Genomic DNA, 24,224 nt, shown 5'->3' on the forward strand with positions numbered 1-24,224 from the left:
TCCTTTTGCCTACATCTCTCTTCCCCCAACTTGTCTCCTTGGAGAACTACAAATTTCAAGCCTCAGCTCTCCAGTCAACGTCCTACAGGCAGAGTTAGGCTCTACCACACCTTTACTGGGCTTGCACAAAACAACCTCTTGTATAGCATTTCCATAGTTTTATAGTCTGATTCTCTGCTAGACTGCTAACAACTTGAGTGAAAATCTTAATAGCTTTCCATCCCCAGTTTCTAAAATACTCTCTGATGAATAATATATATTTGATGCCTACTGAATAAAAGAAAATATATTTAAAATGTTAATCTCAGGTCCTAAAAAATTACTACAATGTAGTCAGTATGTTCAGTTGAACAAGGTAAAAGCAAAATCCTTTTAGAAAGTTTACTTTTCCAGAACAGTTAACCTTCTAAAAATAGGTTTGGTGTTTAATTAAGTAAATCTTTAATTCAGTTATTCAGATCAATTCAATGCTGCATGTTTTTAAAATTTTTAAATATTTTCATCAAAATGACAAGTTAAAATTATTATGCTTAAATTGACTTATTAGTGAATTATTGAGTATCTACCATGTTGTACCAGGTAATAGAGGATCATTAAGCTATGGGATCTTATAAACTATCTATGGAGTCAAAAATAATATACATAAAACGAAAATGGACAATAAAAGAGCATAATACACTGTAAAAATGAGAGTATATATTCTATAGGCTTAGAATCATTGATAGAAAATCAGATGAAAATGAGGTGATCTAACTTAACGTCTGATGTTATAACTAAGAAAAGAGATCTAGGTGGGAGGAAGCTAGAAAAATAGACAAATAAACTTCGGATTATCTATGGAAGGTATCATGAAAGGAAGTCAAATATGAGACAGGCCTTAAGGAATAGGAAGAATTCATTAAGCATAAGAGGTGAAAGCATCCCATGAAAAGAGAAGATGAGTGAGGACATTAGTGAGGGGCACAGAAGACTCCTGAGTCTGATTTGAGCACACACACTAATTAGGGAGTTGTGGGGAGAAAAGACAACAGATTTTATGGTACCAGGTTTCAGAGAGCTTCAAAATCAGGCAGAGGACTTTATCTTTCATAAGTAGAAAACAAGTAACAAGAAAACTTAATAGGTCATTTATAAATCTCTAAAAATTCTAAATTAACCGTCTCCTTTTGCACTTTAGGAAAATAAGCCAAAAAACAACTATGTGATTTCCTCACAGTAAAGAACAGTATGGCATAGTCCCACTCATATAATGCTGTTGCCTCTGGAGCACTTTGAAGAAAAAATTCATTCTTCAAGTACAATGGGTAAATGCTGTTGAGCTTGGCTGTTTGCCTAAACTCTAAACATAATTTGTATAGAGGGCATATTCTCTTGTGAGGGCAAAGTGTTGCACACATTCAAATATGAATTCTTGACAAAAACCAAAGTCCTTTGATTTTAAAATGACCATTTAAAAAATTTACTATCAATTTCTTACCAAAAATATGCAACCAAAATTTTTGTATGAAACATACTCACAGTTTAAAAAAAGTTCAAAACTGAACTCTCTATATTGATTGGGCATAAATTTTAATATTTACTTCACCATCTTTCACAATCATGCTTAAAATAAGTATTTCCAGAGAGACAAATAGTAGAGAACATACCCATTTTTCAAACTGAACTTAAAAGAGTTTGCACGGTCCCATAAATCTGGAATTGATTGAACCAGTATATTAAGAAGACAAATCAGAAAGATGCGGTCAAACGCATCACTGAAAATGTTTTTTAAAGATTGAGAGCCAGGTGTGTTGTGCATTACCACATTTATGACAGCACATGTGTGACTGCTCACCACCATAACTTACCCCAGTTTTATCACACAAGCGTAAAGTATGAAACGATCCAACAGCAAATAATTCTCCATCTGGAGCCCAGGCAACTGAGGTAATAGGATGCTCATGAGGTTGCGAACTGTACAGAGGGCGGCCGTAACTATCCCATACCTACAAAAAGCAAATTTTTAAAAAATTTTTATAATAGTCACCATGCTATTACAAACAAGTTTGCCCTCCAGTAAAGTACCAAGTAAAGATTTAGAAATCATTACTTTATAATATTAGCAATTGCATGTCTTTACCATCAAACAAGGCGGGGTGGAGGTGGGAAGGGATGCTGTATTCCTTGAACCAAAATATCTCAAAAGAAATGTTATGGTAACCTTGTGATAACTTCAGATTTTACTAAGTCTTTAATTAATCATAAAACCTTGAGTAATTTCAAATTTAATAACAAAGTTTTGAGATGATCAGTTTTCTGCTTACATTTTTCTGTCCAATAAATGCTCTATCAACTTTCCCTGAAAGTATTTATTTCAGTTACATTTCCTCTAACCTTAGTTACATTAAATCTTATTCTTCTTCCTGAAGCTGATTAATGTTTAATAAACCAGTAAGGTTGACCTTTTAAAATTTAAATTGATTTGACTTAAATAGTCACTAAAGCTAGGAATTATATTTATGTTGCTACTCTTTAAATCAAATTCTATAGGTCAATGAAATAGGCCAATGAGAAAGGCAACACTTCAAAATACTACTTAAAATTGTAAAATAACAACTTGCTAAGTTATCAGTGTTAAAAGATATGGCTAAAGTGAAGGACTAAAAGACTATTCTTATATGTTAAATACTTTTCACTGAAATTCATTTCTTTCAACCAGGTGATACATTCAAACATTACATACCTTGTATTTACAGTCTTCACCAGCAGATAAAATTAAATCATTGACTGAGTTCCAATCTACTTTTAAAATAATGCCATCATGAGCTTTCCACTATAAGAAAAACAAATGACATTAATTATAACTTCAAGAGCACTGAAAAGTTTTTTAAATAAGAAAAGACATTTTTTTCTTTCTAATGATTCTCTTGTCTTCTTGGAGAAGGTTCCTATCTTCCTTTCATAGCCATTATGCATAACCTATTTGCTTGTTTCATTTCCAGTGTAAACTAAGGAAAGCATGTCATACTCTGACATCCACTATATAACTTACATCTTTATAAATTTCCTCAATTGCCTGGATTCCAGATGGAAAATCACTTGCTGTTAAACTATTCCAAGCTTGACATTTGTGGGATAATAATAGAACGAATATGTTGTATTCTGAAACTCAGCTGAATCCAAATTTTGCTCCCTTTGCCCAGCTGATCCCATTACCGATACTACCTTCATTCTTGTTTACTAATTCTTTTTTCAAAATTTTCTACTATATGAACACCTTCTTTAGTACTATCTTTATTATTTTCTGCACACTTTTCTAAGTTTCACTCTCCTTACCTTCATGTCTCTGGAGTAGTCACTGACTACCCTTGAGAAACTTGTGCTCCATTTACGATTTAACAAAAGGAAGTTTTCCACAGATATATATATTCTATACATACGTAGAATGCGTACATATTAGTGTATATATGTCACCCCAAAATTGGTAATCTACAAAGTAAGCATGGAAGTCTTCTTGCTCTTAAATATAATTTATGTGCTCATTTAACTATTACCACACAAGTAATTAAAAGTTATCTTTCACTATGTTTAAGTAGAATAACTAAAAAGGAATTAATTTTTCTTGACGACTATAAGGTACATTTTAATATCTGAGCCAAATAACTGTGCATCAAAGAGTGGTTGATTTTGAGGGCCCTCTCCATAGACCCTTCCCACTCTATTGTTCTTAACGTATACAGAATAAAATATCAAATTAGGGTCAAATAAGCTCCAAAAATAAGCAGTAATTCATAGCTTGCTTTACTCAAGATATATAAAAATACATACTCAAAAACAAATGTTTTGATAAGCAGTAATTTTCACAATTTACTGCTAAATTAATCCTATGTCCTGAAATAAACCACAATGATGAAAATAATGTATAGATACAGATACAGATATATATGGATACACACATGCAGAGATTCTCAAGAGTTTCATTTTAAAGCTAAAAAAATAAAATTTTACATATCAAAATTTAGAAATAAAATATGATTGAAAATTTCCTGATACTGTAATTTAGGATATCAATTACATATTACATATATTTAGATACTACATATAATGCATAGACAGTTTTCAATTGTTTCTTAATGTATTAGGCATTTTGTGAAATTCCTTTGAACAGTAAGCCCCTTGAAGGCAGGATTTATGTTCCGTTTCACTCTGAATACCTTACACCTAGCATAGTGCCGGGGCTGTAGTAAGTATGCACCATATTCTCAGTGACTAAATAAATAGAAGTCTCCTCAGTATGAAATCAAGTTCTGGGTCCTTAGAAGAGTCCCTCAAGCTCTTAAGGGAAATGAGATATATACTTTCGAACTGTATTCTACAAGCAAGAATTAAATAAGCATTCTTTTTTGTCAACAATCCAAATTTGAGTATGTATTTATGCCCAAGGAGAACTGCTGCTGCTTTCGTTTTCCAAAAGGAATAGAAGATTTGCACTGTTACTAATTATACTTTAACTCTAGCTGAATTTTGGCAATGGATACTTTTCTTTTCCTCCACTAACTCCTGAGCCAAAGGTTCTACTGCACCACTAAACTGTAACTTAATTTATCAATGGTGACATCACCATCTTCCTGAGTTTCATTTATATAAGCCTAATTACAGGTATCTAAAGAAATCACACAACTATAAACTAAAAGATTATCTTGCCGATTTTTGCTGCAGAATTTCACAGCACATTTGCAGAGTATAAGTGGTATGGAAGGACTCTGACCAAAGGCAGTCAGAGCCAGTCCTCTTTCTCAGCTTCTTCCCTCTGCCCAAATTCTTCTATTTCTTGTTGTTCCATAGTTCTTAGCAGAGCGTTCTGCATGCAGTAAAAATGTAAATGCATGTTGACTGTATGGAATATGTATAGCCAAACCTACACAGAAGTTATTAATATGGAACCTCAAAGTCATTTCTACGTCCTTACTCGCCAAATTGGCTATCTACTCAACTGTTAAATCTGATGCTGCTTCTTACAATACTTCCTTCCATACTTGTCTTGACAGTCCATCTCCAGCACCAGATCCCTTATCCAGGGCCTAGTCATTCTATACCATTTATCTGGACTCCTTGGCTCTAACTGATAGAGATGATATAATAATACCTTAACAGCAATACTAACAACTACTCTATATCGAGCACTTATCTTGGCACTCAATATGCCTACTATATGCACTGTCCTACGCACTTTGCAATTTAACTTATTTAATCCTCACAACAATCCTATCAAGTATGTATCAGCATAGCACCTAAGAGATGAGAAAGCTGAGACTCTGAGATATTTTATAACTTGCCCCAAGTCATATATAAGTAAGTGAGCGTTTGAACCTAGGTGAGGAAGTCAGAAGCCTATATTCTTCTTATCCACACTATACTTAATGTGAAGAAAATGATTCTGCCTTTCAACATTGAAATCAAACATCAAATCCTGCACATAGGCTTAAAGGTTTTCCACTCATTTGAACTACCCTGACCTGTCTTAACTGCCATTATTGTTTTGCTTCTATATAACTGGTAAAATTATATACACCCAATTTGTTCTAAACATTACACTGACTCCTCCCCTCCACTCTAAAAATACTAAAAGAATTTTAGGGTCTTAGAGAAAGCTCATGTGTACTGAACAGACAATGAGGAGGCAGAGGAAGAAGATTCGGTAGATGTTGATAAAAAAAAGTCTAAACAAGCTCTTTAAGTTTTATGATTTAGTCCTGTTTTGCCTCAAATCTATATATGTGAGGTTGACTGCTAAACTGAAAGATGGCTATTGTGCCAAATCATGTGACATTTTAGTAACTCAAAACACATTTATGATTTATTGGTATAATGTGAGTTGGAATAAGGGGGAAGTGAACCTTGTTGAAAATATAACCAGATATTCCCTGTTTTGTAATAAAAGCTGATAAAACTACATACTTAAAAGCCTCAGACTGTAATAAGACCACCCAGAAGGAAGGGACTCCTAGGAAAGTGACCTTTTACTTAGCAGCCTGGCAGACCCTGCTAACAATTAACAAATGCTTGAGAAGTACCTGTAAAACTTTAGCATTTGGTTGAAGAGGTTTAATGATCAGTTGCTTGCCTGCTGTGTAAAGAACCTTTTCTGAATCAGGGCCCCATGCTACTGAATACACTGGTGTTCCTGTAAAAAGGAAACGAAAAGAAAAAATTGATAAACTTTAATTATTATGCTTTATAATAAGGGAGATTGTTAAGAAAATCAAAAAAGGACTTTGAGGTGTTATTTTGTTTCCTCCTTATGCAATGGCCCAAACTGGAGTATAGCCTGATATTGAAACACAGGGTTAATACTGGCCATTGAAAATCTACTGTGAGCAACTGATAAACTATATTTTTTACTAACTTTGATCTTGCTGAGAAAATATGGAGTTTTTAGAAATTCAAGAGTGTGTTATCACAATACATAAAATAAAATAGACTTCATCATTTTAAGGTATAAAGAGGTATCAGAAAAGTCATGATTTATCATTTCCCACTATCAACAGCTGCTGTGTAGTGGTTTGATATGATTTCAAATCCATTTGTTCATAACAAAAATGAAGTTGTTCCGATCTAAGAATGAAGCTGTTTTTATAAGTAAAGCTCTTTTACTGTAAGAGTGACGTGGTTGCATCAGTATATCATCATCAATGCCTGTGGCTGCTGCTAAAGCACTCAGCAGCTCAGCAGCTGAGGGGCACCGCCAGGGGCTTCTCAATAAGAACAAATGAAGAAGCAACTATGTTGAGGGGACATTTAGTCTATAAATACCCAGAGCCTGTGAGGATTGAGAATGGTTGGTTCCAGCAAGGTGACTCTGCTGATCTAAACAGCTCTCTGAAGACCTGGGGGCATTAGCTCCTACCAGGGTAAGACCCTTTACTGGCAGCAATAAAAAGCCCTGCCAAGATCACCTAGCCCGTAGACACGGAGTCTTTGTTCCCTAGCAACATGCTCCAGCAACAATTGACTTTCCCTTCTGTGCCTTCAGCTTGTGGTTGACTAAGGCAACTTTCCTGAGAACCAACCTGTAGAAAGGTAAACCTCAAATGAATTTGACTTCATTTCTTTATTTTATTTATCATTGGTTTGGAGTATATTTCTTTATTGGCTTATTAAAAGACATTATCCTGTATGCTATTGGCTTGTGAAATTATATTTACTGCATTAAACCTGTGTTAAACAAAATTGACAAAGACAATCTGCATCTCTGAGCATAATTTGCTGCAAAACAAAACAGTCATCAGTGTTTAAACTGATTCAATGCATATGTTGATTTAAATTTTCCATACAATAATACACATGGTATATTCACCTAATAGATTAATTCTCATCCCTGATGCTGCTACAGGCAACAGAACTTCCCCTCATCTGCTGCTTAACTAGTAGTCTAATGGACAGAATTTACCCTGCCCCAAAATAACCTATCCCTCCCACCTATGAATTCATAAAAGGCAAATTAAATATCAGGTATGGGAAAGTTTTGCTATCTATCAAGTACTGCTTTGACCTGAAAGCTAGGCTAAGGTACTTCCAGGAGAAAGTTGACTCTACTTCCAGGGAAAAGGTACAAGTTTGATTTATTCACCATACTATAAACTACATTAAATTTCATAGGGTTCTCAATTTTCTAGGATAGGAATTTAGAGATTCCAAGGATAGGAACCCTAGAGATTCCTAGGCTAGGAATCCTAGAGATAGGATTTAGGTATTTTTTAACTCAATTATTTTCTAGGGTACCTAAAATCTTCTGGAAGGCTATGCTTTATCTGAGTCTACTTTTTGAAAAATGAGTATCATATCATTTGAGAGCATTAAATAATCTGTGCTCCACTGTCTGACCCAGTTATAAATTCATTAGGAAAGTGAATCAAGGTTGTACAATTAATCTATGAAATATTAACCCATTTATATTCATAAAGTCAAGCTTTAAAAATTGTCTAGGATTCCTAAGTCAGACTATTTTTAGCAGTTGACTTTCTATGAATGAATAAATAAATCTTTCAGGAATTTACATTCTCGGCAAAATGAAATCTGAATCTGAGGATTCATGAGCAATCAATAAGATTTGTTTATTTAAATGGAAAGCCCAATTGATGCTAACCAACAGGAAGTAATCAGTAATCAACAGGGAGTAAATTTCAGTAAGATAAATACTTGTGTTTAAGTGGCACCCTACTCCTTTCCTGCAATTTTTTCCCAACCAGAACATAATTCAACTGAGAGCAAGTCACAGTGGTTTTCAGGACTTAGAGAGTCTGATTTAGACCTACTCCAAAAAAACTCCTTGAAGCATTCCTTCTACTGTGTAGGTTAGATATTATATTGGGTCTAAATATCCTGTTCTGGCAATGACACCTAGAATTGTTCTGTATCAGAGGAACCTGCAGGTGGCCAATGAGATGGCTGACCTCAGAAGGCACTTTTTCTGCTGTATTTGGTGAGTACACTCTTCTGGAACATTCTGTGGGGCTGCCAGGAGCTGATCTGGGCTTCAAAGTAAATCTCCAGATGAACAGAATTCAACTCGCATAACCCCCCCAGAAAATGTAAGTCAAAATTTCAGGTATTTCAAAAGTGATTCTTGGTGAGGACTGGAAGGGACTAGGGGAGGAAAGTGTATTTGATAGTACAGTAGAATAACAGGTGCCTTCTTTATTTCCATTACTATAGTTACAATTATTGTGCAAAAAAGTAAATGTGTATTTTAAGTATAGACTATCAAATCTTCATGAATGCACTCAGTGAAATTATATTTTCCGGGTGTACACAAAACTATGACAAACATCTACCCCCAAGGAAATAATTCAGTAAACACATCTCCCATTGAGTTATACAGGATGTGACTCTAGTCCTTTAGTTGTGGTAAAAGGCATGGTTTGGGGTATAGGATGAGGAGCTAGGGACGCTTATGTCCTCTTTTAACACTGAATTTGTGGCCCCATTTAGTCAGCTGTGTCACCATTTCCTTGTTTATCAATCTTACAAATCTTCAGAATACTTATTTCCCTGCTGGGACATGGAGATTATTCATTTCCTGCTTATAAAACAATTTTTAAACAATAATAATATTACAGAAAAACGTATAGTAACACAGTATAAAACCAAATAAACTTATAGAGGAAAAGCTAAGTAATTCCTTTGTTATAACATGTGTTTTTTAACCACATTCCTTCAGTCAAAAAACAAACATGGAGTTATGCTAAAGAAGCAATCCTAAATTATGAGATCAATAGCTAAGTCTCATTAGTTCCATCTTCCTAACCACCAATATTCAAAATGCATATAACATCAAGAACAAAAAAAGTCTTCATTATATTCATTCTTTATATTTAAAATAGAATGTTGAGTATGAAACTACTATATATGAATGTTTTTATCATTATACAACTTCTGATTTGGGTGGTTCTGGTGAAGATCATTATTGAAAGTGGATGAATTAGCTTCATAAAGAAAAGAATGATTTCTATTATTAAAAAATCCATCTCACTAGCATTTGAAACAAATCTGTAATATTTAAAATGTTTTAAAAAATATACTTATTAAAGCATTGAATTATTTCCAGTGCTACACTTCACTTTGCAAAGTCAGTATGGAAATAATAACATAGACTTCAGGTTAAATAACTTTAAAACAAAAAGTTTGGCAAATTATGTAATGCGATGTTATTAACTTCATCATTAACAAAAAATGGACAAAAATTAAAACTTGTATAATTAAATAATTTCTTGCTTTTTATGCTGGGAATTTTTATTTATGCTCCATTTCAGTTAAGACACTCAAAAAGATCTTGTTTTTCTGACTTTGTACACTAAGATCATGTGATCTTTTTGACATTTTTTAAGAAACCACATGCACCTGGGGTTGTGTTAAATGTCAGACCCTTATCTCTCTGTAAAACAAATTATCTAAATTCTTTCAACCTGTTGAAGGCATTTGACACCACAGAAGAGGAGACAAAAATGTATTTCGATTGTTTTAAGGAAGCACATGGTCAAATATACCATGTTTTTCACATTCATACTAAAAGGTATCCCCTAAAAATGTTGTTTTTGCATGTTTTTAAGAATGCTTTTGAAACAAACTCTTCACTATTAGAATGAAGCCTTAGCTACCATTGCCTTGAGGGCAATACAGGTCTACACTGAGTGAATGGAAGTAAAGAACTTAGAGCAGCGTCTGGCACTATAGAAGTACTATCTGTTGGCCACTACTACACTACTACTGCTACTACCGCTACTACTACCACCACTACTACTACTACTGCTGCTGCTGCTGCTACTACTACACTACTACTACCACTACTACTACTTTGTAATGCAATAAACAACCATTTGTTATTGTGGTGTTCATAGTAGTAGGTACTCTTTTTTTGCCTGCTAAATCATTAAGAATTCAAAGGTAAAGAATGATTTCCCTTTCATTCCACTTGTAGGGACATGTGCTAACAAATAAGTAATCAAGTGGGATCTATTTATTCCTCGAAAAAATAGCTTTTTGGTTGTGTATGTCACTGGGTCAGTACAGAAAAAATAGCTTAAGTGAAGGCATTTGTTTCTTTAGTTTCTATCCTCAGTCACCTCTCCCTTAGGGATCTCAATTTCCTCCATAGCTTCACCTTTCACCTTCCTGTAACTGACTCTCACATTAATATTTCAGCTTTTACCTCTGAGCTCTTAACACACTTCCTCTTGCCCCAAAGACATGCCAGAACTCCAAGCTGTACATATTTATGTATCAACCCTCCACACATATCCCCTCTTTTATTCTTCCCTCTGAATTCTTTACCTCTCACAGGGTTATCCATTCCTCTCAGCCACTGAGATTCACTTTTTTCAACTACTATCATCACTGCCTCTGTGCAAGCCTCACTGCACACTAGCATAGAACACCTCAGTAACCTTCATACTGGCCACTCCAATTTAACCTGTGTCTTCTCTAGTTTATCCAACACATTACTGCTAAGGTAATTTTCCTAAAAAGACAGGACTGATTTATGACCTCATGCTCATTTTTAAAAAAGATTTTATATGCTTATAGAATAAACACTAAACTCCTTCATTTAGCATCTGAGACTATCAGTGTCCTTGTCCCTCTGGCAGTACCATCCCTCACACAGCCTACACCCTGGCCCAGTGGACTTATGCTGCTCTAACTCTGTGCCTCTGATCATCTAAATTCCTCCACAACTCTACTTCATTGCCAACAAGTCCATTTCCTTACCTAATTTCTTTATCCTTCAAAGCCCAGTCAAAAGATGCTGCAATATTTGCCAAGAAGCCTTTCTTTATACTTTCTCTCCCTTTAAAATGTTAATCCAGCCTTCTTATCCTCCCACAATACCTTAAAGCAATGTGCACATTCTGTATTATCCTTATATTTATCTCCTTTACTAAATTCATTATAGACAGGTTCCATGTTTTATCATCCCATTCTTCCATTTGAATATAGTATAGGGGAAATGTCCTTAAAGGTTTGTGGTATTATTCTATTCCAATTTTAACCTAAAATTAAAATATACAATGTAACACAAGGTAGGGCTTCATTATAATTATTCCCAGCCTTTCCTTCTCTAATAAGGAAAAATAACTCCTGTAGGCACCAGTAAGAATCACTTTTTAAACAAATTCTACCCTCCTCTCTTCCAAAAACACCAGGATTCTGTATTAGAGGAGAAGGTGATGGCCATGATTTTTTCAATCTTTATATCACACTCCAATCAATAAGAAATGAATTCAGGAATTTTTCTATTCACCAAGGAATAAGTACAATTAACATAAACATGTAGTAAAAAGAAAATCACAGGATGCTTTCAAAATTGTTTACAAAATTCCAAGTTTTACAATAATTCAGTCTTCTGTTACTTCATTTTTGTGCCAAAACTTACAGTTTTTCTCCTCTCAGGAGTCAGGAGTCCCCCACCTCTACCTCCCTTGGTCTTTTTATTTGAGCCTTTAGCATCAGCTCTCAGTAGGTCAGATTTACAATCACCCTCTAAACTTGTAGCCTCTAATAAATCAAACAAACCTTACAGGGATTTTTCCTTCAGGATTAATGTCATTCTAACTCCTCTAATGAGTTTTCCCAGAGATAAAACAGAAGAAGTCTATGCCTTGTTAGGAAACTGTGGGTGGTACCAATGATCAAAAACTCAAAAATCAGAAGCATAATTCTATAGTGAATTTGTAATTCTTAATCTAGAAAAAGAGATCAGATTACTCAATTGAAACACCAATAGGTTAACTAAAATGAAGTCTAACTAATTTGATTTTGCTCATAAATCTCATAATTAACATAAACTTTGAGTAAGAAGAATAACTAAGATTCAAATAGGATAAAAATGATCAGCACTTTCACAGCCATTTGATGTTAAGGAAATTACAGCTATTTGGAATGATGATATAAAATACCATGAAGTGATCTGATGAATACATAATAAAATTACCTTTATTATAGGACACAATCTGTATTTTAGCTTTCAAGAGAATCCTATTTATCCATCTACTTGAGAAGAAGAAAAGAAAAAAGAGCACCACCCATCCCTCTCCAAAATAAATACCTTACATAAAAACTAACTCAAAATGGATCACAGACCTAAATGTAAGCATCAAACCACTAAAAACTCATAGAAGAAAACACAGGTATATAAATCTCAGTGAGTCTGAATTAGGCAATAGTTTCTTAAACATATACCAAAAGCAGAAACAATTACAGAAAAAAAACAGATAAATTGAACTTCATTAAAACTTTGGTGGGATAACAGTATGGAGGTTCCTTAGAAAACTAAAAATAGAGTTACCATATGCCCCAGAACTTCCACTCTTCGGCATATATCCAGAGAAAATTCTTAACTCGAAAAGATACATTCACCCAAATGTTCATAGCAGCTATTTACAATAGCCAAGACATGGAAACAACCTAAATGTCCATTGAGAGATGATTAGATAAGAAAGGTGTGGTATATATAGACAATGGAATACTACTCAGTCATTAAAAAGAATGAGATAATGCCATTTGCAGCAACATGGATGGACCTAGAGATTATCATACTAAGTCAGACAGAGAAAGACAAATATCATATGACATCACTTATATGTGGAATCTAAAAAAATGATACAAATGAACTTAGAAAACAGAAAGAGACTCACAGACATAGAAACAAACTTATGGTTAAATTAGGAGTTTAGGATTAGCAGATACAAACTACTATATATAAAATAAACAACAAGATCCTACTATATAGCACAGGGAATTACACTCAGTATCTCATAATAACCTATAATGAAGAACATATGAAAAAGTATATGTATGTATAATTGAATCACTATGCTGCACACCAGAAACTAACACATTGTAAATCAACTATACATCAATATAAAAAGTGAAATAAAATAAAATAATAAAATTTTTGTGCTTCAAAAGATATCAAGAAAGTGAAAAGGAAATCCACAGAATGGGGAAATCATATATCTAAGTTGCAAATCATACATTCAATAAGTGTCTATAATCAGAATATATAAGCTCTTACAACTCAACAGTAAAAAGACAACCCAATTTAAAAATGTGCAAAGGACTTTAATAGATATTTCTCCAAAGATCTATAAATGGCCAAAAAGCACATGAAAAGAGGCTCAAGTCATTAGCCATCAGGGAAATGCAAATCAAAACTATAGTGAGATACCACTGTATAGTCACTAGGGTGATTATAATAATAATAATAAAAGATAGACAATAACAGTGTTGAGGATTTGGAGAAATTGGAACCTTCATGTATTTGTAGTGGGAATGTAAAATGGTACATTCACTTTGGAAAACAACTTGAGGAAGTCTTTAATTTACTGATATGGAACTACCTCCAAGATAGTTCATGATTCAAGTGAAAAAAAGCAAGGAGCATACTGTAGTAGATATAGTACACCACTTGTTTATAAAAGAAAAAAAAGAACATATAAAAACAAATTTGCTACACAAGAAAATGGTAACACCAGTTGCCTCTGGTAATGTTTGCTAAGTGGCGGGAAGACAGGGGTAATATGAGAGACAAGGGTAGTATTTAAAAGATAACTTTACATCCTTTTTTAATGCTTTAAATTCTGAACCATGTGAATGAAGTATCAAAAATTAATACTTAAACATATTTAAGTGCTCACTGCAAGGCACATACTAACAATCAAAATTGTATGATCATTATTATTGAAAACAGGAGCTGCAAACTCAAATCCCTTCAGAGATTTAATGTTGTGTTCTACCATATGAATGAGTGAAGTACAGAGTATAAGACAAGTGAGAGAAGCTTAAAATCCAACTAGAAGTGGAGCAGCTGCTACTGAACTCCAGCTGATTATATTTACTCTGGAAAACAGACATAATGCTGCCAGGTTTTCCAAATTTTCAAAAGATACCAAAAATCCAAATATGTGAAATATCCTGATTTTTAATGTTGGGCCTGTACCATGCTAGTGGGCCAGATTCAGCCCACAGGCCATCTGATTATTACCTGGGATGTATAAAAAGCCCTTAATTTATGAACAATATATTGGGCTTCCAAACTGTCTTTGCAAGTTTGGGAACTCCAAATGCATTTTCTCTGTAAGAGTGAAATAAGTAGCAGTTCGGTTTCCGGATTCATTTTATAGGTAAACTATAGTACTGAACCAACAGCACTATGTCACCTACCCTCTATGATTAACAATGTTTATATTAAACAACTTAGTCTAAGTTTCTACTTAAGATTTTGAAAAGTCCAAAATGGCAAATCCAAGGATAATAAAAGGGAAGGAAGTGACTGGGAAGAATTTGAAGAAAGGTAAGGAGACTTAGATGGACATAGGTGAAGGATCTTAGGCAAAAATTCAGATTATTATAGTGGGTAATAAGATAAGCTTTCAAAATTTCTCTGAAGATCTGTGTCTTCTGTAGACAACAAATTTAGCAAAAGAGAAAAAGAAAGGAGAAAAGGATGTGTCTCAGCAACAGCAACAGCTGAAAAGGACTGAAGCCTCAGCTCCAAGGGGTTGGTGATGATCTCTAAAAGAACTCTGTAGTTGCTCATAAGTCAGACATCATAAGGTAAGAATGCCAAATAACTAGCCCTAACAAAAATTATAAAACCAAAAGTAAATCCCCATGCCTACTAGAAGATTAAACTAAAACTTATTTTCTAAAGGTACACTTTATTACTAAAGGAACAAGAAGTTAACTTTTTTTTTTCCTAACTGAAATTCACTCATGAGTGTTCCTATGAACTTTACATTTTCTACTCATGGATAAATATTCTATTTGGAGATCACCTATGGCAAAGATGTAACCTCAGGAGATAACCACTCCCTAGTACCTATGGTTATCTTTGCTAGCATTTGGCCAATGTGTAGCTAAATAAATGCCTAACTATTTTAACACTACCCTAAGAGTAAACATGATTTAAAAAATAAAATCTGGTAATTTTTGGAAGTCAGTTATTAGTGATGCTTCATGATATGACTTTATCTTGTAATTCTGAAGAATAGTCTCTAAGTTTTTCAGCAACCTGTATGAAATTCAGCTGATACGTGCTTAGGACAACATTAGAACTGCTTTATTGCTCCTAGGTAAACCTAATTAGGAAAATAAACTTGCTATATGGAAAAAATCATGTGTAATCTAAATCCCAACAGGAATGACCACTGGATTGAATTCAATAGGCACATTTTTCCAGTTAACATGGAAAGCCAAGATGCTGCTCTAAGTAGTTGTAGCTTACCAAGTTTTGGATTATGAGGGTGTCTGCTCCCCTCCATCAGTATACAAATCATATGTACAACATAATTTATAAAGGGTGCTAATATTATGAAGTCATTAGAACTTTTTAAGTAAGGAGATAGATATTTCCTACAATTATTATTTACTTAACTAGACACCTAATTCTTTTCTAGATAGGATATGCTCATAATGCTTCAAAATTATTTTAAAAAGAATCATTAGCCTTCAACTCCATTTATACAGAGTCACCAACAAAGAAAAAACTTTTGAGTGTTTCTTATATTTCTTGACATGGCCCATCAGAAAACACGGAAAAAGTGTAAATAGAAACAAGAGATTTCAGGTTTTGAGCCTGACCAAAATTAGTCTAAGGAACTATTAGACTGTTTTTACAGGAAAATGTTAAAGATATTTTAATTGATTATAATACATACCTTGCTGAGCTAAAGTTGATCTTAGCATTCCAGTCTTTGACCAGATTTTTATTTGTCCATCTTCTCCAACTATAAAGAGAAAATGATTGATTTTTTATCTATATAAAATAAATTTAAACATTAAATTTGCATATAAAACCTAGCAGTACCTATATTAATCCACATTTGAAATTCAGACATGAGTTACTCTAATTAAATGACACTGATTCGTAACTATAAAATTTAACTAAAATTACTTTGAACAATTTTATCAAAGTAGCCTAACTCCATGACAAAAATTATTTTTTTCCTTTAATCTTAGAAGGTTTATGAGTATTTTATTCAAATCATGCTTTCATTTTTGCTGAAATCTCTATCCTAGAATTTTAAGTGCTTTCAGTGTAATAAGAGAAGTTGCAGCCAAACTCCAGTGAGTTGGGGACTGTATGGAATGAAGTAATAGACTATTCTTTTGAACAGTTTGCCAGAAAGGGGAAGAAAGAAAGAGGAAGTTGTAGCTAGTTATTTGTTAGATGAGGGATTTTTATTTCTTTTTTCTCAATTTTCAAGATGAATGATATCTGAACACATGTATATGATGGGGTGGGGGTGGAAAAGGAGAAGTTGAAGAAAAAGGCAAAAGAAGGGACAACTCACTGATAAATGTCCTACAAAAGGCCCAGAGGATGGTTTGGTGGTTTTAAAACACATCCACAAATTCTTTGCTATTCCCCCTATTAAGAAGTGAAGCTCAATTTCCCTCTCCTTCAGTTTGGGCTATTTAATGACTTGCTTCTAATAGGATATAGTGGAAATGATGGAGTATGACTTCCAAGGTGGGTCATAAGATATATTGTGGCTTCCATCATGCTCTGTCTTACATCACTCACTCAGGCAGAAGCTCCAGCTGTCATGTTGTGAGAACACTCAAGCAGCCTTATGGAGAGGCCCACATTGTGAGGAACTAAGTAGGGTCTCCTACAACAGTCACAGAGGAAGTAAGATCTCTTGCCAACAACCATGTGAGTGGGCCATCTTGGAAGCAGATCCCCCAGCCCAAATGGGGTTTCATATGAGTGCAGCTCCATCCAACCTCTCGATTCTGAGACAGAACCACCCAGTTAAATTGTTCCCTGTCCCACAGAAATTGTGAGATAATACATGTTTATTACCTTAAGTCACTAACTTTTGGGATAATTTGTTATGCAGCAATAGGTAATTAACATAATAGGTGAAGATGAGAATCCTTGCAGTAGGGCAGGAGATGGAAGACAGATGGAAGGTGGGTAAAGGTCAGTTAAATGAGAATATTTTGAATTGTAGAATTTTGTAAGAAATAAAACTTGTATTTACCCCATACTTGATTATTCCAAAACCTTCTGTGACAGAATATTCTCCTTAAGCCATATAAGAAAACCAATATTCCATTCTGAATTATAACACTATATAGCAGTCTAGATCAATAATGTGTCAATTATTTGCTATTAGACAATGAAAGACACCATTACTAAATGAAAATATTCTGTTCCTTTAAAAAATTTTTCCTTAAAAAATTCCTTTAAGGGGTGGGAGTATAGCTCATCAGTAGAGAACATGCTTAGCATGCATGAGGTCCTGGGTTCAATTCCCAGTACCTCCATTAAAAAAAATTCATTTAAATTGTCATTTTTGCAGATAACCTACCTGTAACTAATGCTGTTCCTTCATAATTCCATCGTCCTGCAAGTACTGCTCCACAGTGAGCTTCCACACTTTTCTCTACTCTTCCTAACTTAGAAATCAGATGAAATTTACCTAAAAGAAATTGTATTTGGGAAATCTGTTTTACTAAATTAATTTCTCCAATCAAACATCTGTTGAGGACCAACTACTAGACTAGTTAACATAATGCTAGGCATCAGAGATACAAGGTACAAATAATATAATTACTCTTACTCTCAAGGAGCACACAAATCTATTAGAAAACAGGCGTAAAAAAAACAAAATTATAAGCCTTGAAACAAGTGGTATTCAGAAACATACATATGATGTTATGTTGTCTTCAGAGAGACAACAAAATTCTGTTGGGATATGGTCAAATGGGGCCAAGAGGAATGTCAAGAAAGCCTTCTATTTAAGCATAGTTTTGTATTCTTGGTTTGTTTTTTGGGGGGGGGGTGCTCCAGAAAAGTCGGAAAAGGTGTAGAGGAGAGGAACTAGGATAAATGGTGTTAAAAGTTAAAATGACGCATATTTTAAAATATTGAAGTTTATTTGTACAAAAATCAATTCCAATCCAACAGTGCCAAAACCTTAAGTGGTTAGGAACGCTCCACTGACAGGAGCTCAGGAAGAAACTTTAACAGAGAAAATGCAGAAGTAAAATAAGGACATTATTGATCGACTACAGGTTAAAGTCTAGTTGGCTGTTTGCGACTGGTTCCTTAGGTTTCAATTCTGTAAACTTGAAGCATTCATTTACAAGCTTAGATTTTGGTTTGCTTATTAGGTATAAAGCATTAAGAGCCACCTCAAGCCTAAAGACCTCTTTGTTTAACTAATTTAATAATTGATAATCCAAGTTTTAAAACTTCTGCCTTATTCAATTTTACACTGAAGCTAGGCACCAGGTAAACCAAAAGAACTTGGTTGCCATCCTCAAAAAGTTCACGCACATATAGGCAAAAAAGTAAAAAACTTATAACTTTAAAGGACCTAAGCAAACTATATAAGAGATGACAAGGGGACAAATCAACTGTGCACAGAAGTGCTACAGGAAGCCAAAAAAAGCTCAGTGTGGTTCTGAATTATCATGAAGCCTAGTAATATATAGTTTGTAATAAAATAACTAAGTACAGCTGGTCCTCTGTACCCACAGGTTCTGCATCCTTGTACTCAACCAACTGATCAAAAAAACACTCCAGAAAGGTCCTAAAGCAGAATTTGAATTTGCCCTGCACCAGCATCTATTTACATAGCATTTACATCGTATTTACAACTATTTATGTAACATTTATATTGTATTAGGTATTATAAGTAATCTAGAGATGACTTAGAGTATATAGGAGAATGTGTATAGGTTATGTGCAAATAAGATCCCATTTTATATGAGGCACTTGAGCATCTGTGGATTTTGGTATCTCCAGGGGTCCTGGAACCAATTCCCCTTGGATACTGAGGGAAAGCTGTAGAGAAATTAGAAACTTTTTCCCAAATCAAAAAAATGTGTATATTTTTTGCAGTAAAAGAAAATGTGGCTTGCCTCATCAAATTCTGCCTCAGAGGATTTATTCTGTTTGAATTCATTTTTAACTTAAGGCTTTTCAAGATTTTGGCCTAATATGAACAATTTATTAAAAATATATTTAAGTCAGATGCTTAAGATGGCTTTAAAATACTTCTTTGGAGAACTCTAATACAGACAGCTTTAAGATATTTTATACCTAGCACTCTGTGGTTATTTCACTGACCACCAACCCATTCCCACCATCAAAGTCATTCCTTCTTTTTACACATAGTGCACGTTATTATATAGCTCTGTTGCAGCATTTTTTATTGGGCTGTGATTCTTTTCAGGGGGCCATGTCTTTGCCATGTTTTTATTCTCAATAGTACTTTTACATAAGCAGCATTTGTTATATTTAATCTACTCGTAACCATACTTAGTAACTTAAAAAAAAAAAAGACTACTTTGACATTCTTTTCTTTCTCATTCAACTGGATAGCTCTCTTTTCCCATCACCTATTTTCTGGACCCTCATCAATAAGCTACCTCTTTTCTTCATCTAACCACCCACTAGCACCATCTGCTTTCCCCCGCATCTTTCTTTTAATTTTATATTTACTTCTGGGTCATTTTTCAATGTAACAAGATTACTTTGAATTCAATTGTGCTATTACTCTCTTTATGAGACTAACTTAAAATTAACTTGGATGTACATTGTTAATTCATTGCTTTACAGAGAAAATACAAGGGGGAAAAAATCTCAAAAGAGGAAATTGTAAAGATGACACAAAGTGAGTGGCCATTATTTACTTTATCCAAGTCTGTTTCATTAAATGTTAGCACATTTCCTAACACAGAATATCCACATACTAAATGACTGCTGCACATAATGAATGAATCTATCACCAAGCAATGAACCAAATAACTCCTGAGCCAGAAATGAAGGGTCCAGAAATTTCCTTTTAATCTTTTTCGTATTTTGGAAATTTTATATATTTAGGTCACTGATATTGTTCTTCTAAAATACCTAATACTGAATTTCTGACGAGTGCTGAAACTGTTCTTGCTTTCCATGACCTCACAGAAGACATATACTGGGACAGCTAACGTCTGCTCTTTGCATTGACTTGGCACTCAATATAAATCTTTGGCTTTTGTAAGTTTGTCTGATTGTTACAAATTGTTTGAATAGCATACCCACAGTTAAGCATAAATATAAAATTTCATACATCAAAAATTTTTTAAAGCATAAATGCCTTTCAACTATTTTGGTTCTTCTCTCCAGATTTTCTATAACCTTTTAAAAATGCAAGACCAAAACAAGAGAGTAAATTTATTCCAATTATTTGCTAGGGGTAGGGTAGGGAAGAGAATATAATCAATACAATTCATTCGTTGATTTTATTGATACAATTCATTGATTAAACAAGGGATGATTTGGCTAAAGAACATGAATATTTAAATCCTGAGACAAAAAATTAATCTCTTATTATTAAATAAAAGGTAAACTAAAAAGAGGAAAAAGAAGAGAGGAAGTAGATTAAACCTATATGAAACACATTTCTTAAAGGTAGAAATGCCTTAAGAATGTCCATGGAAACATGAGAAGGCTTGGAATAGGGTGTTAGGAATAAGGGCACATGAGCACTTTTGCAGACTGCTTAATAGCAGAAATGTTTTGGCAGATGGTTGCAAAAAGCCACAAAGAGATCAATAACCACTAACTTCTGATAAAAAGAAATGAACACACAAATTCTTTTTAGAGTGGGATTTTAAAATGTACATATTAACTAATAAGAGAATATGAGGATTACTTTAAGATATTTAATACAATGTATAAAAAAGTCAACTTTCACTAAATATAATTTAAGGAGTGTTTATTGGCTTTACAAAAGATTTTATACCAGAATTCCTTTATATAGCAGCTCCCTTAATGCATTTTAAATAATTCTTTTTTAAATGTAAATCTTTTAACACACTGTTAAAGAAATATCTCCTCCAAAAAGTGGGATACAGCTGCATGAAATATTCAAAGAGGTCATAATATTGAAGAGAGAATTATTGGTGAGACAAAATACATGGCAAAAAGTCTGCTTTATGTATTTCAGGACCTGCCCCCAAATCCCATGGATCTTTTTCAAATGTTACAACTAACAAAGAAGATGGCGAGGGTAAGACAAAGGGAACACTGAAAGAGTAATAAACAAACTCAAAAACTGTAACTCTTTTTGCCAGTCTTGGGGGAGAAAAATCAAGAGAAGAAAGTAGGTGCCTATTTAAGCAATGAACTAAATCTTGAAGAAATTTGTTTTTAAGTATTGTGTTAACATCATACAAAATGAAAAAGTCCTAGAGCTGAGCTGTACAACACTGTGCTTACTGTTAACAATACTGCACTATAAAAACTTAAAATTTGTTAAAAGGGTGCATCTCATATGTTTTTTAACCAGAATAACACTTTTTTATAGTATTAGATTAGCAAAGAATACAGCCTTGATATACAAAATGACCTCAGATGTTTATCTGGCAGGAAACCCTTGACCACCTTCAGATAGCATTCCCTTTCGTCTTTTTGTGAATATTTCTTTTTCATTTCTGGATTCTGTTTTCTGTCTTACTTTTCCACTTCTTTGCTTAGAACTATCATCCTTTGCCCTCTCTTTCACAAGATCCGAGATATTCCTCACTCCAGCCTGGGAGAAAATAACTACTTTGCTTTTGTTCTCTCTTCTTTCCACATCTAGTTGTGGCATGTTATGTTATCTTATTTATTGGGTTTTGTTTTTGGTTTTTTTTTTTTGAAGTAAACCAAAAAATAAAATTAAACACTATAGTTTCTCAAGAGTCATAATACATTTTCCCTTATTTATTATTGTCTTGCAAATTTATATTTAAATTATATTTTACTTTAGACTTTTTTCCCTTTCAGAAAGTGTTTTAACTAAAGCCAATGTGAAATAGAGACCCAAACAACTATTCTTCAGTTAAATGTAATCAAGCAATCTTACTAATTCAGGGAAACACTCATACAATAGAAATTAACAAGACATTATATTTATTGTCCATATTCACCAGATAAAAGTCAATCCTCACATACTATTGACTTTAAAAAGGAAAATGAAAAGAAAATGTATAGTATGCCACCTTTTGCATAATAAAAAAGGTGAAATGAGAAAATAAACATGTATCTGGTTTTTTTTGCTAAAAGAAACATAGGAAGGACAAACCAGAACCAAAGGGATTGGCTACCTAGAGAGTAAATAGAAGCAACGTGTATGGGATTGGTTGGGTAGGAGTAGTGACATTGCTCTGAGTATATTTTTTTATAGTTTTGACTTTGTGGAACCATCCACGTAATGTTTTACATATTCAAAAATAATCAAATCAACAAGAATGGAGGAGGAAGGAAATCTTAAATGAAAAAGAAATAGAAATAAATACACTTAACTGTATTTTAAATGAATAACAACAACACTTAAGTAGGGGGAGAAATGCAAGTGACATTGAACACAAGACTTCAACTCTATATCCTCAGTGTAAAGATAAAAACAGGAAACAAATATTACACGAATTATTTTTGCAATAGTATGGATTAGCAATTCTGAAACAACTTACTGTGTATTGTAGAATTGAACAAATGTGAATAATGGGAGCCAAGTTTCCTCAGTGTTTCCAAGAATGAGAGGAAAAACAATGAGAATTAACCCTATGGTGTTATACTAGAATTGGTGGTACTAGAATGAACTCATGATTTTTAGCATGGAAAGGAAGGAAGGAAAGAAGGTAAGGAAGAGAGAGAGGGAGGGAAGAAGTAGTAAGATATGTATGTTTTTAATATATGTTTATATTCATATTTCTTAGCTCTGTCCTCTAAAAGGGTCTTGAAGCAAACACACCCCATTGAAATAAGCACATCTGGCACTCTCATTTGACTTCTCAAAACCATTAAGCACCCAAAAAAGAACACGTCTCCGGGGAGAAATGGCTGATTTGGGGGCTGGGACTGGAAAGTGCAAGCTGAACCTGGAACAACTTGTACCAGCAAAGACATGCTCAAACAATGATGAGGAAACTTACCTATCCTCCTCCCCCCGCAAAATTCACTGGAGCTGGCCCAATGGAGTTCCCACTGGCCAAATCTGGGACAATTTTAACATCAAAATTTTTAAATGATAGTAATAGGATACTCAAGAAATAACTAAGAATCTGAGTCTAATCTGACATAAGTAAACAAATAAATGAGTGGGAGACAGGAGGCTCTTCCTTGCAGTAGAATACCAACTAATCAATATAGATGAAATTATGGAGTTAAAGAAATCACCATTTGGCAACCATCTTAGCAATAAATGATTCAGCCAAGAATCATCAATAGATGCTAAGAGAGTGGGAGGAAGTTGGAGGAGGAAGAGAATATTTTTACATAGTCTGAAAGTATCCTTTCAGAAATTATTTATTAAAAGGGAAAAACATTAACTTCACAGTGGATTAATTTAGTGAGCACAACCTTTGAAAGTAATCAAAGTTAATGTCATCAATAATGAGTGAAACCAGTATCATGAATCTTCCAATCTGATGCCCTAAGTATTACTGCTAAAATGTATAAACTGAATTTAAGTATGAGGAAACATCAGACAAACATGAATTGAGGGACATTCTATAAAAATAACAGGCCTGTATTCTTCAAAACATTCAAGATCATAAAAGAAAGACTGGGGATTTGCTCCAGATTAAAGGAGGCAAGAGAGGTATGACAAAAACAATGTGTTATTCTGTACCAGAAAAAACAAATTTCTAGAAAAGACATCATTAGGACAACTGTTAAAATTTGAACACAAACTGTAGATTAG

General features: G+C 33.8%; 1 protein-coding gene across 6 annotated transcripts in view; it reads right to left on the reverse strand.

Annotated features, from left to right (window-relative positions):
- The window catches only part of IFT80 (intraflagellar transport 80), a 101,935-nt gene that overhangs the window by 58,352 nt on the left and 19,359 nt on the right, over positions 1-24,224 (reverse strand). For all 6 annotated transcript variants that reach the window (XM_072960165.1, XM_072960156.1, XM_072960162.1 and 3 more), the window contains 5 exons: positions 17,856-17,966; positions 16,194-16,262; positions 6,054-6,163; positions 2,723-2,812; positions 1,848-1,985 (listed from right to left, as the gene is read on the reverse strand). In XM_072960165.1, coding sequence (XP_072816266.1) covers positions 1,848-1,985; positions 2,723-2,812; positions 6,054-6,163; positions 16,194-16,262; positions 17,856-17,966 — 518 coding nt within the window. The remainder of the gene's footprint in view (positions 1-1,847; positions 1,986-2,722; positions 2,813-6,053; positions 6,164-16,193; positions 16,263-17,855; positions 17,967-24,224) is intronic.

This window comes from Vicugna pacos, chromosome 1 (genome assembly GCF_048564905.1).
Source record: "Vicugna pacos chromosome 1, VicPac4, whole genome shotgun sequence".
NCBI lineage: Eukaryota > Metazoa > Chordata > Mammalia > Artiodactyla > Camelidae > Vicugna > Vicugna pacos.